This window comes from Macaca nemestrina, chromosome 6 (genome assembly GCF_043159975.1).
Source record: "Macaca nemestrina isolate mMacNem1 chromosome 6, mMacNem.hap1, whole genome shotgun sequence".
In the NCBI taxonomy this organism is placed as follows: domain Eukaryota; kingdom Metazoa; phylum Chordata; class Mammalia; order Primates; family Cercopithecidae; genus Macaca; species Macaca nemestrina.
In genome coordinates, this window is record NC_092130.1 from 169302819 (window position 1) to 169322631 (window position 19813).

Consider the following 19813-nt stretch of genomic DNA (forward strand, 5'->3'; position numbering starts at 1 on the left):
GCCTCCATAATCATGTAAGCCAATTCCTCACAATAAATATAAATTTTATGTGTGTGTGTGTGTGTGTGTGTATGTGTATATATATATATATATATGTTTGTATCTCCTATTGATTCTGTTTCTCTGGAGAACTCTGACAGATACAGGGAGTAGGGAAGAATCCTATTAAATTCACTACAAAGAGTCACTATCCTGGTAGTGGTGATTGAATTTGGCCAATAGGAATGTAGAGAAACCAAGAGGAAACTTCCCCTTTGCCTTCTGAAGGGTCGCTGAAAAATCACTGACATGAGGCAGATTAGTAGGAGAAAGGCGCACACAATTATTTAATGACTATATATGGAAGCTTTCAGAATGAAGACCCAACACCCTAGTGGGGTTTGGAAACTTACATATCATCCTTGCTAAACAGGCTGTGGGAGAGGGGAGAAGAGGAATTCTGTTGAGGGGGTTACTAGGGAGAATGAATGGATGCAGGAACAGTAATTCACTTGTAAATAGTTCTCTTTGACAGCGAAAATGTCTGCTCAGGTGTGGTTACATTCTTGGTCTTACAGGAGTGGGAAGAAAATGAAAAAACAATTGTTCTCCTTGGTGTGTTGGATCTTGGGCGGATAAAGGAACTTCAACTCCTTTGGTGAGATGGTAGCAGCAGAGAGGTCAGAGAGACCTTGAGGCTTTGTCTTCAGTTGAGCATGTCAAAACACCATATTTTGATGTTTCTGAGTCCCAACATGGGAAGTAAGAAGTGTGTTCTACATTTAGAATAGAGAAAAATGTAATAAAATTTAAGAAGTACCTACATATATAAGCTACAATTTTATTAATGTGTTGTCAATATTGACATTTTCTCAGATATATTTAAATGTGTATTTTTTCTATTGGGGTATATGTACATACTCTAAAGTTAATTTGGGGGTTACAGGTCTTTGAGTTTTGACAAATTCAATAGAAGATTTGGCTCGCTCAAAGGAAAATTTAACTTCCATGGTTATTTAAGAGAAACATGACTTTGTACTTCTAAATCATCTTGGGAACCCATATAGTGTTTACTATAGTGGCACATAACATTTCAAGCAGGAGGCTCGTATTTCATACTGGTGGAACCTGAAAAAGTCATTCCCCAAATTACACAGAATTGGTATTAAAAACTGTACCCACACATGGGGTCGAGCTTCCCAATAATATTTCTACTAAGATAAAGGACAGCATTACAACCTCTTCCCATACATTAACTCACTATGAGTTTGGATGCCCTAAATACAATACCCTTTGCTCACGAACAACAGTTTTGTTACCAAGTTGTCTGACCCCATTTAGTCAAACCTGTCTTCAAAATAATGTTGATATGCTCTGGCAATGGTCATATTTTAGTGATGTGCTGATAGGCTTCACAAGTATTGCTGCCCAATGTAGCCTTTAAACAAATGTTTGCAGGGCAAAGCACTGGAACCAATTCCCCTACAAGTCAGTCTCCTGAGCAGTCACTCTTGCAAGGAGCCTATTCCTCTGCAGCAGATTACCTCATCTGTGATTATTACTAGGGGCGGGAGGTGACTATAATTTGAAGAGTGTGGTCTTTTTAAAACAGTTTTGTAGAAAACAGTGTGAGAAGGGTTAGGGATTACTGAAGAATTCATTAGGCTTGTTTTTCCTCTGCCCACTCTGACAAATCCAGAATTCTATTGTTCAAGTCTCAACGCAAAAGAAGCGTAAAAGAAAATGCAAGGTCAAGTTTCAAAGTCCTCCTCACCAAAAAGTTGAAAATGTATTACCTGCATACTTAATTTCCCTAAGGATTATACTCTCTCCTCATGCTCAAGGCTGTGCATGAATTCCTTTTTACTTTCGCTCAACAAGTAAAGGTAGGCAGTGTATTGTATTCTGGGACTTTTCAAGATGCCAGGGACTACAAACATTAAGCACATGGGGCACATTGCTAAAAATCTTAAATGTAAAAAAGCAAATCAGTGTCATCAAATGTTAAAATGCAGGGCTTTCCAGAAGGCATCAAGAAACATTTTGCCAAAAGAAGAAAAATAAAACTCCTATAAGAAGCTCAGATGTTGGCTCAGGCAACCAAATCAGGTAGAAGAATCAACTTATTCTAAGTTGATTCTTAGATAAGTTGACCAAGCGTCAACTTATTCTACAGAGAGAAATTATGAAAACAAAAGACACCAATCTGTGACCTCGTCATGAAAATCTGATAGGAAAATCATAGCAGAAAGAATTTAGGGTAAAATTTTAGAGATATTATAATCAAGGACAGGGTAAATTGCCCACTGTCACTATTTTTTTTTCCCCAACATTGTGCCAGAATTCCTAGCCAGAGCAATAGATTAAAAATGATAATAATAATAAACAAAATGTATAAGATTTCAAAGAGGAAGTCACCAACCTGTGTTTCTATGTTAACAATTGTCTACTAAGAAAGTGCAAACAAAAACATCCACCACGAACTGTGTTTTCTTTTTCCCCCAGACAAAATCTCACTCTGTCCCCCAGGATGGAGCGCAAGGGTGTGATCTCGGCTCAATGCAACCTCTGCTTCCTGAGTTCAAGCAATTCTCCTGCCTCAGCCTCCCAAGTAGCTGGGATTACAGGCGCCTGCCACCACGCCCGGCTAATTTTTGTATTTTGAGTAGAGATGGGGTTTCACAATGTTGGCCAGGCTGGTCTCAAACTCCTGACCTCAGGTGATCTGCATTCCTCAGCCTCCCAAAGTGCTGGGATTACAGGCGTGAGCCACCACGCCCGGCCTCAACTATTATAACTAATTAGAGAATTTAGCAAGGTTGCTGATTCATGCTGTTAAAGTGTGATTCATGGTTGTTGGCAATATTCCCTCTTCTAATTCTAATCTTTTCTCAATTTACTATTTTCCCTCCTCACCACATTATCTGCTATCTATTGCTCTATTTTCCAACATAGATTTCATTTTGGATATCTCCATTACTATAACTTTCTGTCAGAAAAACATTTGTAGGATTTATGAACCCATTTTTCTCTTATATGAAAGTGAAATTATAATGCCCCAACTTATAAAGATATGTGTGTTACTTACTTGACCTTCTCAACAGTTTCCACCTTGTCTTTTGTACCAGGTAGCAGCTCTTACTGATGTTCACACTAGTGATCACTGTTCTGCAAATTCTGCATTTTGCAAATGGGAAGAAAACACCTGAGTCAAAATTCAGCTTAAAAGAACTGAATTAGGCCTCTATGCCTCTATGCGGTGCTCTTCCACTCCCACCAGCAGTTCTAATCACATGGGCTTATCAGAACGTTCCAATTAGACAAATAATGATCCGGGCTTAAGAATGGTCAATACAAGAATGATCTCCAAACAAAACAAAACAAAACAACCTGAGTTTCCACCATCCAGAGATGCCCTGCCTTGTCTCAGGAGTCCCAAACTCCTTGGCCATGAAGTTAAGAATTGTTGGCCCTCTCTTTAGGGTTAGTGACCAATAACAGAGACAACATAATTAAATGCATGTATAATATACTCTCATATATATACTCTCTCTCTCTATACACGTGCGCACACACACACACACACACACTATATACATTGTATTAGTTTGCTGGGGCTGCTATAACAAAGTACCAGAGACTGTGTGGTTTGAAAAACAGTAATTTATTCTCTAACCATTCTGGAGGCTAGATGTCTGAGAACAAAGGCAGGTTTCTTCTGAGCCTGCCGTCCTTGGCTTGTAGATAGCTGTCTTTTCCTTGGTCTTTCCTCTGTGTATGGCTGTGTCCTAATCCAATGTTCTTATAAGGACACCATTTGTATTAGTCTGTTTTCATACTGCTATAAAGTACTACCTGAGACTGAGTAATTTATACAAAAAAAGGAAGGTTTAATTGACTCACAGTTCTGCATGACTGGGAAGACCTCAGGAAACTTACAATCATGGTGGAAGGGGAATCAAGGCACATCTTACATGGCAGCAGGAGACAGAGTGTGAAGTAGGAAGTATCACACTTTGAAACCATCAGATCTCATGAGAACTCCTTTACTATCATGAGAACAGCATGAGGAAATCGCCCCCATGACCCAATCACCTCCCATTAGGTCCCTCCCACAACACATGGGGATTACAATTTGAGATGAGATTTGGGTGGGGACATAGAGCCAAACTATATCATTTCGCCCTGACCCCTCCCAAATCTCATGTCCTTTTCACATTTTAAAACCAATCATACCTTCCCAACAGTCTCTCAAACTCATAACTCATTCCAGCATTAACTAAAAAGTCCAATTCTAAAGTCTCATCTAAGACAAGGCAAGTACCTTCCACCGATGAGCCTGTAAAACCAAAAACTAATTAGAGAAGTCACTATCACAAGAACATCATGGGAGAAACCACCCGCATGATCCAATCACCTCCCATCCAGGTCTTCCCTTAACATGTGGGGATTACAATTCGAGATGAGAATTGGGTGGGGACACAGAGTCAAACCATATGATCAGTCCTATTAGAGTAGTTTACCACCTTAATTACCTTGTTCCAACTTTAATTGTCACTTTCTTATCTTCAAATACAGTCACATTCTGAGGAATTGAGGGTTAGGACTCCAACATATGAAACTGAATGGGAGGGAATGAGACGAATTTCAGCCCATAACATACAACAAACAAGTAGCTCCCAAATGTTTTGCATAGTACATGAACTTGTCTACGTTGTCATTATGTTGACGGAATTCTACACAGCTTCACTTTCCAGTTTGTGGGATGTGTCCCAATATATTTTACTCACGATCTCACTCATCCCAAACCTATGGCCTATGTAAGTACAAATAATATATTATGAAGATTTGCACCCTCCATGACCATTCATGACTTTCTATCCATATGCACTAAATTGGATGTATATTCAAGTTTCAAAGTTTGACAATTCAGAGACATTTTCATTCAGATGAATCACAGTGGAATTTGTCACATTTTAATGTCTATATTTATTCATCCTGACAGGAAATACAAGCTCTCTGGGTCAGAAAACAGAGATCTTAGTGCTGGTCCCTTATTCCTTAATTTCTCCAGGGGCAAGGCAATGACTGCCTGATCTTCCCTGCACATGCAGAACAGGAAAGCCTCAGTGTTATGAAACTCAGAGCATATTTAGTGTGGCTGTCATATCTGTCCCTCTTATTTTTTCAGAGAGACAGAGAAATGGAGACAGACACAGAGATAAAATATGTTTCCGGAATATAAATAAATCATCTCTAAGGAGAGGAGGAGAAGGTCTCTAATCTGGAATATAAACCAGTGGTTCCAGGATAGTCAAGAAAGGAGTTTGTTATGCTGCAAAGGAAGCAAATGTCCCTGGAGCAACATAGAGTTTCTAACTTGCAAGGCATGTCTACCATTAAACCATTCTTTAACCCAGGTTGAGAGTCACTGTTGCTCGGAACATAACATGTTCTGACTGTGCGGAAATGTGTAAAGATTCATGGAGAATTTTTTTTTTCCCAAGCAGAAATGTCTTCTCATATTACCTCCAGCTGTGCACAACAATTGGCAACATTGTAGGGTGCTGAAATAGCATCATCTTACTCAATCTTGAGGGAGGGAGGTCTGGCTCCTCTGCTGTTTCCTTCACTTTTGCCCACGTTTATCCAGTTTAGTTTATACTGTTGCCTGGCAGGAGGAAGAGTTTTGAGCTCAATCTCCTGCTACACTACAAGGAGCAGGCCTAACAAAGTCACTCTGCTGGCTTGCATTCCTAGCACAGGTGAGAGGAGTCCATCAAACTTAGTTTGCTTTTACTAGAAATTCCTGGACTTCACAATTCTTGCTACTCCTCCCTCTACCACCAGTGTATTAGTCTGTTTGCATGCTGCTGATTAAGACATATCCAAGACTGGGTGTATCACAAAGAAAACGAGGCTTCACGGACTCACAGTTCCATGTGGCTGGGGAGGCCTCACCATCATGGTGGAAGGTGAAAGGCACATCTTACATAGTGGTGGGGAAGAGATAATGAGAGCCAAACCAAAGGGGAGACCCCGTATGAAACCATCAGATCTCATGAGACTTAGTTACTACCATGAGAACAGTGTGGGGAAACTACTCCCGTGATTCAATTATCTACCACTAGCTCCCTCCCACAACACGTGGCAATTATGGGAGCGACAATTCAAGACGAGATTTGGGTAGGGGCGCAGCCAAACCATATCAGGTAAGAATTTCACCTGTGTTGCTATCATCTTTGTCCTGGTCTGACAGGGGAGCAGCCCACTGCCATTCTTGCCTTCCTGTGACCTGTCACCTGTCCTCCACACAGCATCCAGAACTCTGCATTGAGGTTCTAAGTTGGGTAACTTAGGTCAAAACTTGCCCCTGGTCAAAACTCTCCGAAGTCTTTCCCCCGACTTATAATACAAAAAAGGCTTTTCTGTAACTCAAATGCTCTACATTATCCACCCCTCGACTGTCCCGTTAGTTTTCCTTTTTCCATTCTTTAAATTTGCTAAGAATCATCTGACTCCAGGCATTTGCAGTTGCTGTGCCCTCTGCCTCGAAGACACATCTCCAAGATATTCCTAAAGTGTTCTGTCTCACTTTGTTCCAATCACTATTCAAATGACATGTACTTAGAGAAGTGTCTCCTGAACACTTCATCAAAAACAGCACTCTTACATCTCTAGCCCCATTTCCTTCTTTATTTTTCCTCAGAGACCTTACCACTTACAACCTGGCACCACAATAAGGAAAGGTTGGTTTCTGTGCTTACTGTCTTTGTCCTCCTCCAGAATGTCAGTGCCACAAGGGCAGTGACACTTCCCCACCCGCATACCCTGGAGCATGGCCTGCCCTTGAGAAGGCATTTAATGAGCAAGTGAATGAAGGAATGAACAATCAATCAGCCGGCACCCGGCAAGGGGAGTAAAACTGTAGGGGGTCGACTAAAGGAGAATGAAATTCTCAAATACCACTACAAACAATGGATGGTAGCTGTTTTGGGCTGAGATGTGTCCCGCCAAATTCATAGGTTAAAATCCTAAGCACTGGTACCTCAGAATGTGATTGTGTTTGGAGATAAAACCTTTACATAGATAATTAAATTACAATAAAGCTGTGAATATGGGCCCTAATCCAATAAGACTGGTGTTCTAGAAAAAGAAAGCTTGGAGGCACAGAGACACCAGGGATGCATATGCCTAGAAGGAAGACCATGGAAGGACACATGGAGAAGACTCCTCTGCAAACCAAGGAGCGAGGCCTCAAGGTAATCCGACCTGCCAACATCTTGATCTTGGACTTCCAGCCTCCAGAACTGTGAGAAACACATTTCTGTTGTTTAAGCCACCCAGTCTGTGGTGTTTCGTTGTGGCAGCCCCAGAAAACTAACCCGGCAGCTACACTGGATAAACTAAGAATTAGACAAGAACCTAATCTAGAAATACAGAGGTGAACACAGTAAAAGCAGATGCAGGAATGAGTTTTCTTGCACAGTAAGCTAAATGACCTGAAATCTAAAATATAGGCAAAAAACCATCTCATAAATTAGAGAAACCAAAGTTCTGATAAAATTTTGTCAGGAAATACATATAATATTAATTTCAAGTAAGAGGCCTATGAATTACCTATTGTTAAATTTTTGTTGGGAGGTAGAATAGAGTTTAGCTTTTTTTTTTTTTTAACACAAGGTCTCACCCTGTCACCCAGGCTGGAGTGTGGTGGTGTGATCTTGGCTCACTGCAGTCTCAAATTCCTAGGCTCAGGCAATTCTCCCACCTCAGCCTCCCAGGTAGCTGGGACTACAGGCACATGCCACCATGGCCAGCTCATTTTTTTGTAATTTTTTGTAGATATGGGGTCTCACTAGGTTGCCCAGGCTGATCTTGAACTCCTAGGCTTAAGATTTTAGCTTTAAATAAAGGGAACTGAATTAAATAAACACCATTTGGTTGTGGTTGACTATTGATGATTTAGAGCAACAATTATTGTAAATTTATTTATTAAAGTTGAAATTTAACTTCATTTCCATGTCTTTAGTATACTGAGGAATAAACAATGTAGGCAAATAAAAGTGATTTATGCTTAATGAAAAACAATATGTCATATAAAAAGAGTAAAAACTATGAAACTTTGGTTTAATGAATAGATGTCAACCTGAACAGAGATCGCTTAATAATCTGTACAAAGTCATGAATTTTTAAGAATAAAATTAAAACTAACTTGTTCAAAAAGTAATTTAGGGGTATTTAATTATGTTAAGCCAAAATTTCCAGAGAAGAACACAGGGCTGTGAGATGGTAACAAATAATGAAAAGCGAAGTGACCAGAGGGCTTGAATTTTTGGTGCAGCTGAGGATGGTAGTGCTGAGTCACAATGAGGAAGATTCCAAATGAGGTTCCAGGTGGTGTCAGAGGTCTTATTGACACAGCAGACCGTAATTGGTGCTTCGGCTTCTCGTTCCATGACACTAAGATGAAGGCAGCTTTCCAGGCAGGTGGGGAATCTGCTGGTGTCTCTGAGATTTGCCTTCGAATAAAATTAGCAGCAGCTTGCAGTAGTTAGAAAGGCCAATCTTCCCTTATAGGCACTGAAGGAAATTTCCCTGAACAGATTGAACCGTGTGGGAAGCAATTGATTCCAGGAACACCCACGTTCCCAAGGCCTGGGCGCGGTCAGTGCAGCTCTGGTACATGGATCCCAGTTCAGAATCCACAGCCTCCTAACCTGGATTTATTATACCATTGTTTTACCCTGAGGGAAGGACTTTGCATTTCTCTCCATTGAATTTCATCTTGTTAATTTTAGACCACTGCGCTCATCTCCTAAAATATGTTTTGAGACTATGTTGTCTTTCAATTCTTCAACTTTCTTTTCCCAGACTGATATCATGTGCCCCTTTTAAATGTATAGGCTTAAAATACAAAGCCAGGAAAGGCTACTTAAAATTACTGAGTCCTCTTTTCCGGTTGATTTTTATCCATTAAACAACCTGCCTATCCATTGCACTGCAAAATCATCCTGCTTTCTTATTTTACATTCTTTTTTGTCTTCAAGTGTTTTGCAAAATATTGTATTTATATATCCTGCAAAAATAAAGCTAGAAAAGTCCCAGAGAAGTACCTCGATCTCTACTACAGCAGGGACTCTGTTACAAAAGCAGATAGGAATCTTGATGTTGCATATTGTTAAGAGAAAAACCTGGGACTGTAACACCCACAGCCCCCTCTACCTCTGCAACGAGGAAGGTGTTGAGAGACCAAATAATTACTTGGGAAAGTCCAACTTGACAATTACATAAAGCTTATTAGGACTTACATACAGGGCACTCCTGGATAACAGCAGGATAGCTCTAGAGATCCACGCTGCCTCTTGTCTCTAAACTACTTTTAAGCTGATTTTCTGGCTCTTTGCCCACTGTGTTTAAGTGATGAGACTGTTTTTCTTGGTAGGTTCTCATATAGTCCGGGGATGTTTAAGTTCTCAGAGACACTTGCTCCTCCGCTGGGCATCAGGGCCTTGGCTCAATGCCCAGCCTTTGGGTTCAAGCAGTGGGTATACATCCTTAAGTAACCTGATGGGGGACCCATCACACTACACATGTGTGTGTTTGCAGGGAAGGGAATCCTGAAAGCAGAGGCACTCCAATGGCCTGTATAGGTAAGTGCTTGCTTAGTGATAGCTAAATGCTCAAAGATTAGGGTCGTTTAATACAGGTCAAGAGATACTCCAATGACACCTGAGGCTATCACGGTGTCATAGTACACTAACATCTATATTATTGGTCTGAGTTATCAATAAAAGGTTTACTTCAGTTTTCCATGCTCTACTTCGTAATGAGAACTTCAACATCACTTTCCATAAAGTAGATTAAGTTCTTCAGAATTGCAACATGTATTGCAAACTATCCCCTAAAACTGTGGTGATGATATGCATTTCATTGGCATCTCTCCCTTCTAACCAACACTGAATATTACAAGTGAAGAAGACTTTGCAAATTTGATAAAGGAATATTGATATTTCAAAGCTATTTTAATTACATCTATCATTACTATGATTTATTTCTGTAATTATATTTTGTGTTTTTATCTTTATATGTTTTATGTTTATATTTATGTATTATAAATCTTCCAGAACCAAATGCATTATACATAATTTTAGAATTAAATCAAAGTACAGCTATTCATAAGTTAAAAAGAGTAAAATAAGAACATCCATTTACTCACCACTCAGCTTAGTGACTGAGACCTGACAAACGTTCCTGAATCTCCATTACAAACCAGCAGTCCCCACCTGAGATCATCGTGGTGACACACACTGACATTCCTAGGGTACCATTCAGTTTAAAGAAGTCACTTTTCAAATGATCAACATCCAAATACGTTTTTTTCTGTCAAGTTTATTTTCTCAACAACATATTTGTGATAAAAGAGCATAACTTCCTTCCCTAGTCCCCTTTCAAAATTTCCTCTTTTCCAACTTCACAGAGGAAAGGCATTTCACTCATACAGTCTTCAACTTGCTGTTGGGATTGTTAACTGCTGTTCACTCACAGTTCTGGCATGAGTCAAGTGACCATCCATGTATGTTAATTTCTGAACTCTATCTTACTCCTTTGTCTTTTTTTCTATCCTTGTGCAAATATCACACTGTCTTAATTACTATAGATTTTTATAATAAATTTTGCATGTGGTAGTGTATATCCTATAAATTTATTCTTCAAATCCAAAATTGACTTGGTTATCCTGGGAACGTTTCACTCCTGTACAAATATTAGAATCAAAGTATCAATGTTTGAAAACACCATGGATTTTTATGAGTGTTGCACTGAATGTATAGATACATTTATGAAGAATTTTATCTGAACGATTTTGAGTGTTCTAATTCATAACTATGAATATCTTTATATTTATGTAGAAATTCTCTCATTATTCTCAGCAAATTTTATACTTTTCATTGTTAAGATCTTGCCTATCCTTGTTAGATGCAACATAGGTATTTAATATGTTTTTGCGAATGGTGTTTGTTAAAAATTGTGTTTTGAATGCTTTCTCTCTCCAGAATAGCTCAAGAATAGCAGCCTTACATTGGCTGCTGTCAGATGTTTGCAACTTGTTTTTATTTATTTAGTACATATTTTATAGATATTGTAAAGACTGTTTTTGTTGCATCTTGCAATTTTTATTGTACACATGTTATTTATCATTTATGTTAAAATAATTCAACTTTCTCAAGTAGATTTATTTTGAAGTAGTGCAGATTAAATTATGCATAGGAAGATTTTCTTTTTATAGTTATTGATTTCTGGCTTAATGACACTGTTCTCTGAGAATATTCTCTGAATGAATACAATCATTTCACGCTTGTGACTTGCTTTACAATCCAGCACATGGCTGATTTTGTCAAATGTTACATGTGGATTGATACAATTTTATATGTGATGGATCAAATCAAATTTGTTACTAAATTAATTTGCCATATTTTTAAGTTCTAGGATTCCCAGTGAATTCATTCTTCTAACAGTTTTCAATTCTTCGGTGAATTTCTCCATCTTTTCCTTTTCATGTTTTTTTTTTTCTTTTTCATCTTTTTCTACAGTCCTATATTCTGTTGAACATATTGATCATTATCATTCTAGATATTTTGTCTGCTAATTCTAGTATGTAGATCACTCATGGGTCTTTTCCAATTCTACATTTGTTCATTGTTTTTTGGTCATTTGCTCCTAACTCTGAATAACAGATTTTACTGAAGGCTGGACAATGAATATTTAAAAATTGCAGAGGTTTGCCTAAAAGGTTTCACCCCTTCCTCTGCTAGGCAGACAGATCATCTGGTAACCACTATTCCAATGAGCAGCTTCACTGAATTGGAGAGGAATTACAGTATTGTTACGTTTTATTCCGCCTCTGTTTTCTCTAGCTCTCAGGGTGCAACACTCTAGGAGTTTTAACTGATAACTTGAAATATCTCCCAAGGTGGGCCTGGTCCTGGATGTGAATGCTTTTCTTCTCTGCACAGCAGGACTCTTAAAATTGTATCTGGTTTTCAGAGGCTTTTTGTTTAGCTCTTTAGTCCTGTGCAGCTTCATAAGTTATCAAAAGTTTTGAAGGGAATACCAGCCACGTTCTCTCATCCTTTCTTCTTACCGGGATGTTGATCCCTTGGGCTTCGGTTTAAAGCCCTATAAGCTAACAAAGACTCTGCTGATATCTTTGTCTCAAACAGTGGCCCCTACCCAGGAAAAGCCTCAGAACCCAGCCTCTTTCACTGTATCCAGAACCGGCGGAAGTTATCAGGGGAAGAAGCAGACATACCACATTAGCTCGGCGTCCACATTCCTGCCTGTCTGGAATCTTGGCTCCTCCAGTCCTTTTTGCTTCATCTGGTTTCTGATACATAAGATAAATATTTTTGTTTTTCATTCAAAAATTCTAATTATTCTTACCAGAGGCATGGAGGTCCCATAAGCTATTTCATCCTACTCAGAAATAGATATAATTGGAGTGTTTTTCTTTTCAAACAATTTGAGAAAACAACCTTCATTGAACCTTTATTTACCTCGGGAGATGTCATGTGATAACAGTCAAAATGTATCAAATAGAAAATTCATTATATAAAGAATAATCTAACCTTAGAAAAGTTTGCGAAATGGAATGGGAAAGTATAGGAATATAATTTTAAGTAAACAAGAGGATAGGCATTTGTATACTCTATTTTTTCTAGGTGGTAGAATTATGAGGTTTTTCATAATTTTCTGATTTTCAAAACTTTTTAAATGAGAACTTGTTACTTCTCTAATAAGCAAAAATAAATGTTTAACAAAATATTTACACAAACATACTCTTACATGAAATGCTCAATTATTTGAAAAATTTATTAAGTTCCTATTCCTAACAATATACATGATTCATCTTTGCAGAATTGTAAGGAAAATGATTTTTTCAAATAACCGAATATTTCATGTTAGAGTATATTTGTGTAAATATTTTGTGAAACATTTATTTTTGCTTATTGTAGAAGTATAATATACTTCATAAATAGAAAATCTAACCGCTCACATACATATTTTATGTACATAGACACAATCTCAGAGAATATGGAAAATAATGTTAAATAACACTATTATCAACATATAAACTAAAGCAACACATTGTATGGAGTAGAGAAAGCATATAAATATATAGACATGATGAAATATGACAAAAAGTGATGTATTTTCGAATTCCTAAAAATTTAGTGAAAGCATGAAACACAACCAGTTTACACAATGGAGATCCATGTAAACTCTCGTGATTAGTCTGCATGATATAATTACCTGCATGTGGGAGAAATTTAGTTAATGCTTATTTGAAACAAATGAATATTAAAAAGCTCACCGGCAAAATGGTATCTTCTAGGTGTCTTGACGACTGAATAAGATATGCGCAATCAGATAATAAGTGTGTTTTGATATAGCAAGCCGACGAAAACAGTAGAGGTGAAAGGGATATTGTAACGTCATGACTCATGTTCGCCATCATTTACTAATTGCTCACTATTTGCCAGGCATAGAGCCATTTGCTTATCATACACTGATTCATTCATTTAATTTTCACAACAAAGCAAGAGGCAAGATTTGGCTTATTTATGGGTAATAAAATGAGAGCATCAAGGATTTCATTTTAATGAGTAAATTGATTTCAGAACGTGTATTCTGTATAACCTTGAGAGTAACACTGGAGTGGGTAGAGAACATTAAGGAGAACAGAGATTGAAAATGGGGTATTTCATTTTGGGAGATAGTATAAAAATCATTGAGGTGGACTCATTGTGCAATGCTCTGAATGTGAATGTATTGGTCAATGACAATAAAAACCTCATATTATTCCTTCATTTATCTTCTAATACATATGATTTCAGACCATATTCATTTACTCCCTTTGTTGAAAACATGTTTTAATTTTTGGAGAAAATATATTGTGGGAGAAATACTTAAAATAATAACAGCTATAGTGAGCAGAGGGGAGACACTACAGATAATATGTATTTCAATTTGAGTTTGAATTTGGTGCACGTAACAGAATACAACCACCACGGCTTAATCCAATGATTGAGCTTTCCTCCCACAACAGGAAGGCAATACACTGAGGCACATAGACAATTAGGAAGAAATGAGGACATTTGTGTGCCTCATTTCAGCTTCTGGTGGTGATTACCTCTTTGCAGTGCTTCAATTTCTGCTACCCCCAATAACCCCAATTTATAATTAAACTCCAGGAGGATAAGAAATTTGTCATCTTCTCTATTGTTTGCTACTAATTCTCCAAATTTTGGCCAATACTGAACCACAGTGGATGGATGCTCAATAAACATTTGCTAAATGAATGAATAACACCGTCATAGGAGTTGCAGCAATAATAAAAGGCAATTTGAGTGCATACGTGAAGTTTGCAATCAAATAGTGAAATGACTCACACGTTGATCTTAACTAAAATGGTTCGTTTAAATTAGTTAACTACTTTACAGTCTTCAAAAACATAGAGACACTTTCAGGTAACAAATATCATATCTTTTATGATTGAGAGCAAACAGTGTGTATTAGCCTCCCAAATATACATACACATGTACTCGTGATGACACTATTGGCTGACTATTTCAGATAATTTGCTTTAAAATTTAAATTATGAATTTAAATAAGTATCATTACTCTCCCTATTTAAATGCTGAACAGCAACAATAATCACTTACCTGATTTCATTTCTCAATTTGAAAATTTCTCAATTGTTTATCAATGGATAATTCACTTAAAAAATTACAAAAATATTATCTTCTATTTGAATCTCAATAGCAACAAACAATGCCCTATTGAAACAGCTGTGACTTAAATGAGACTGTCATTCTCCTAAAATTGACATACTTTCAATTACAAAATAAAACACATACATTTATAAAAATTATTTTGAATTATTAGATTTTATTTCTAAAATTAAGTTACACTTCCATATAAAAGTATGTTTGCTTCAAATTTTGAAAAGTGATTTCAAAAATTGAGATATAGCACTTAGTATTTCCCTATATGTGATTTCTGTATCACATAACTCTATTAATGCACAGACAGAAGAAATACAATGAAGGTTTTTCACTGCGCGTTGAGTACTGTAATTTGAAAATAATAAACTAATAATGTTCTGGTCTCATAGTGAATTTGAGGATTTAGAATATTCCTTTATATAGGAACTATCAGAAGCAGGAGGCAAAAGATGGCAGCAGTGAGTCGTTCCAAGATCTAACATTATACATGTTCATTTTGCTTTATTTTTCAGTATTATCTAATTGTGAATTGAATTATATCTTAAGTTACAAATTATTCTAGAAGAATAAAAATCATAAATGTTTCAATGAAATGGGGCACTGAGCAAATTAAATCAAAGCAATCCAGGACACTGGACATTACCACTCTGCTTCCTAAATAACCACATCACACCAGACCCAGCCCCAACAGTGTCTGTAGGGACTGCCTGCAGGTCATTTCCCAGACACACAATTAGTTGATAGAATTTGTCATTGCTCATCTCAAAAATAACTAAAAAACGTCAGAAAATTACTTTCTTTACTTAGATCTCTACTAGGCATAAAAGATACATATATTACCTCTTGATAGTGTCTACACATCTACCTCCATTTTAATCTAAGGAGTAACTGATGTCCCCTCATCTCCCTTACCACCTCCCCACTGACTTCTTGAGTTAGAAGATGCAACGGGAAAACCAAACAATAGCAGACTGACAGAAGCTCGGGTGAGAACTAAGAACATCTCTTGAAATATAATGTGGTCTAATGGATATGATGCTGCTAATTTGTCTTGTACCAAGTACTCAGTGTAATTGAACTGCCTTTCTGAGAACTAAGATAAAAATTACAGTTTAACGTGTGCTGCAAAAAAAAAAAAAAAAAAAAAAAAAAAAAAAAAAAAAAAAAAAAAGGTCTTTCATGTCTTCCCTCACAGGACTCAGGATATTTCAATATCAAACTGGCTTTAACACACTTGGAGTCAGCTTGGAGAACTGTTTTTGCAGGTGAGACCAAGCCTGTGTGTGCATGTCCACACCGGGGTAGCAGGAATAAAAGCGAACATTTGTACTGTTGTCAATAGTCTATGCTTAATCTGCTCCTCCTAGCAATTATTTGTTACCTATTTAACCTCTGTATGACTTTTCTCCTTTACTCTTCCATTTATATTTCAACTTACTCCCAAGTATAATAAAGAATAGACTTGAATATTCAAATCATTTAAGTTTGTTGGATAATCTCTTCCAACACAAAATAGAAGCACAATGTCACTGAGAATCATAAGCACCAAATCCCTCTTATTACAATTTCCTGCATTCTGTCATGCTTATTTGCATTTCAGAAACAAGCTCTGCGGAGGGGTGGGGTGGAGGAGATCGCAACCTCAGACAGTCTGCGGTGTTCAGGGTCATGCCTGTGGCATAATTAGGAGGAACATTCGCCCTGGCCCCTGGGCAGGCTGTGCTCTGCTTGGCTTGGCTTGTGAATGCAGCACGAGTGAGCCCCCTCCTGACTCCTGAGTCAGAGGGACAGGGTCGAAGGCCCAGAGGTCTTCCTTGGCACATGATTTGGGTTTCGTTTTTCAACAAGACTTTGAATACGGTGATTCTACTTGCTGTATTTCACAGCAGGATACGCAAGAAGTCCCGATGGGGTCAAGGAGCAGTCAAGCCAGGAGGTGATATGGAAAACCGATCTGAACTTGAAGAAGGCAATGCGAGATGCATTGGAAAACTGTGGGGAAGGATTAGGGGAGTGGTTCACTTTTGCCCAGGAAAGAAGGAAGAAAAGGAGGAAGAGAAGGTGGCAGAGGTGCAGCAGAAGAGGCCAAGAGAGGAGGACAAGGTGGCACAAGAGGGGGAGGAGAGAGAACTTAATCTGTTCAAGTTTCAAACTGAGCAAGGGTCTTTCTTGCAGGAAGTTTGCAGGCATTCCAGATTCAAATCTGAAGTGATTTTGCCTAAGGAGAAACTTTCACTACCCTCCCAAAACATGCCATCTGAACAGGGAAGGTGATGGCAAGATTGGGCAGGTGCTGTGGAGAAGACCTCTCTGCTGGACGTCGTGCCTTTTTAGCTCTGCAATCACAGGATCTGCAAGAGCATCCACCTGCGCCCAGCAGCACTTTCCGCCGGCCTCCCTTCCCCAACCCACCTAGCCACTGTAGGACCCCTCGCACCCCTGGCCCTTTGTTACAGGCTGACATCTGCCCCAGCAGAGTCAACTGTCAGCGCCTTGCACGTGAATGAGGAAAGCGGTGTTAACCTGGGGTTCCATCCCTTCCCAGGTCCCTTCCAGCTTTCGCCTAGCTCCGGAGCATCCAACCATCTCAGGTCCAGGGCGTGCGTTCCCAAGGATGCTCGGCCCTCTCCCAACCCGCGGCCTCCTCCCCTCTCTCCCGCGGCTGCCGCTGCTGCCGCGAAAACCAGGAGAACTGGAATGCGCGCGGCGAAGCGCCGCTCTCGCGGCGGCACTGGGCATGCTCCGCACCCGGGGCCGGTTTCGGCGGCGGGGCGGACGCTCCCTCACTAGCCGGGCGCCCGGGCCGGCCGCCGAGGCTTAGGTGGAGGCTGAGGCTGCCGCGCGCCGCGGGAGGAGCCTCGCCCTCGGCGGCGGCGGCGGCACAGGTGGCGCGGGCCGCGCGCGGGGCGCAGCTCGGGAGCGCTCGGCGCCTGGCGCCGCGGCGGCCCCAGGCTCGCGCCCGCAGCTACAGCCGGCCGAGCGGAGCGGCGGGCGCGGCGGCTACTCTCGCAGCCCGGCCGGCTGGCGGCGGCGCCCGGAGTCCCGAGGAGCCCGCAGGGGCCCGCGGAGCCGGGCAGGGGGCGCTGCGCTCGCCGCGCTCGGAGGGGCCGCCGGGCCGGGCGCCGCGCACTCGCGTCGGGAGCCGCCTCTCGCCCGCGGCGCTCGCCCCTGCCACCCGCCAGCATCCCTTGTCCCGCGGCCGCGCTCAGACAACAAAAGCGGAAGATGCTGCAGTTGGGCAAGGTCAGGACCTTGCCCTGAAGCCGGGCGGCACCGCGTACGCCTCTCCCCGGACTGAGGAGCTGTCGCCGGCGGCGGGTGCATGTTTGCGAGGAAGCCGCCGGGCGCCGCGCCGTTGGGTGAGTTGCGGGGCTGGGCGGCCGGGGCCGGGCAGAGCCTCTTCCCGGCGCCGTCCTCCTCCTCCTGCCGCCGGTGGGGGTGGTCCTGGGCTCCCGGCCGGCGGGCGGGCGGCGGCGGCTGCTGCGGGGGTCCTGCCTGCCTCGGGAAGGACCGCTATCGCGCCAGGTCCCCCTCGGAAGCCGCTGTGCCTGGAAGGGGGTCTGGGGTTAGTGCCTTTCTTGGAGCTGTTACCAAGTGGCTGCCCTGCGTGCTCCCCCTCCCTGCCACCCATCTCCCCGGGAGGAAGCGTATTTAGGGCAACACCGACAATGCTGCTCCCTGCCACCCAGAGAACATACCCGGTGCATTCATGACGTCCCTAATATACGGGAGGAGACGGGGTGGGGGTGGGGAGGACTTCCCTCCAGTCTTTTGCCCTTATGTTCAATGTCATTACGATGTTTGGCTAGAACAAAATGGAAAGACTTAGTCATATGCGTCCATGGCCATGTCTTCAGGCTCCCGCGTCTTGCCAGACCCAGAGCCCCCTTGGTCTATATTTAGCGGCTTCCGAGCAAGCCTTTGCTGCCGGCTTCACAGGTTTCGGGGGCTTCTGCTTGCTGACAATAGACAGCCAGGCTCTGGAAAGCGCTGCCTGAAAGCCAGGTTTGGAAGGCTGTGCGTGTGTATGGGAGATAAGCGATACGAAATTGGGGTGATCCGTAATTAATGGCTGAAAGCGAAGCTGCTTTTTTCTTTTTTCCCGACCCTCATCTTATTCTGGTGTGTAATGTGTTTTCTTCGATTGCCACGCGGCAGGTTTGAGCCTCTACGTTCAGAATTAAGTCACTAGAAAGGTGATGCAGCCTTCCTGGTGTGTGTGGTAGGAAAACAGACTTGGGAATTTTTGGGGTGTGTGTTTGTGTGTGTATGTGTCACAAAGAACAGTTACTTCCAGAATGCCCAAAGTTGTATTTTGCTGTAACCGTGGGGGTATGAAGGGTGTGGGAGATGAGAGCCAGCGGGGCAGGTTGTGGTTCCAAGGTGTTTTTTTCTTTTCTTGTGTGCCTCATTTGAGCTTCTCTGGTTCGCCTTAGCTCTGGAAGGTGTTATTAAGATGTATTTTTACTGTGCTCAAGCAAATACGTTTATTTAGAAAACAGAGAATGTTATAAGCATAGTATTAGGCCTGACAGGTGTAAATTTTCACTTTTAAGAACTATGTGACCAATATTTAAGAGGCTTGGGATTTTCTGCAGTGACTTCCATGAAAATAGGGAGGTGATGAAACTCCCTGGGAGTTATCTCATTGTGCATACTTCATCAGGGGCTGAAGCTACCGAGGGGAGTCCAGCTCGTCTCAGCTGCTGGTCGTTCACCTACATAATGACAGGGCTTCGGGGCTGCACCACTTCTAAAATCCCATGGAGAAGTGTTTGCTGTGACTCATATCAAGTTATGGCGGTGAACCTGTGCATTATTTTGGGGATTTGTGCTACGAGAAGTGTGACATATAGGGGCGAGTATCCTCAAATATGAACTAGATGCTTTAAACTGCCCTCAGCTGTCTTTTATTAACATATCGTTGCCATACGCAGAATCTGTTCCTACTGTTGTTGGGGGAAAATGTTAAGTGGTATCGTTAGTGATCTGTGGGTTACAAGGGCTCAGGGCTTGAAGGAAGACGATTACATTCCAAGTTAAGTGTT

General features: G+C 41.0%; 1 protein-coding gene across 3 annotated transcripts in view; it reads left to right on the top strand.

Annotated features, from left to right (window-relative positions):
* The first annotated feature begins 17509 nt into the window (after positions 1–17509).
* LOC105489509 (catenin delta 2) overlaps positions 17510–19813 on the top strand; it is a 936482-nt gene continuing 934178 nt past the window's right edge. Inside the window, exon 1 of one of the 3 annotated variants that reach the window (XM_011754343.2) lies at positions 17510–18124. In XM_011754343.2, the coding sequence (XP_011752645.1) occupies positions 18088–18124 (37 nt within the window). In that variant the 5' untranslated portion in view covers positions 17510–18087. Of the gene's footprint in view, positions 18125–18573; positions 18771–19813 lie in introns of those variants that run through there. The other 2 variants (XM_011754340.2, XM_011754341.3) reach the window with 2 other exon arrangements.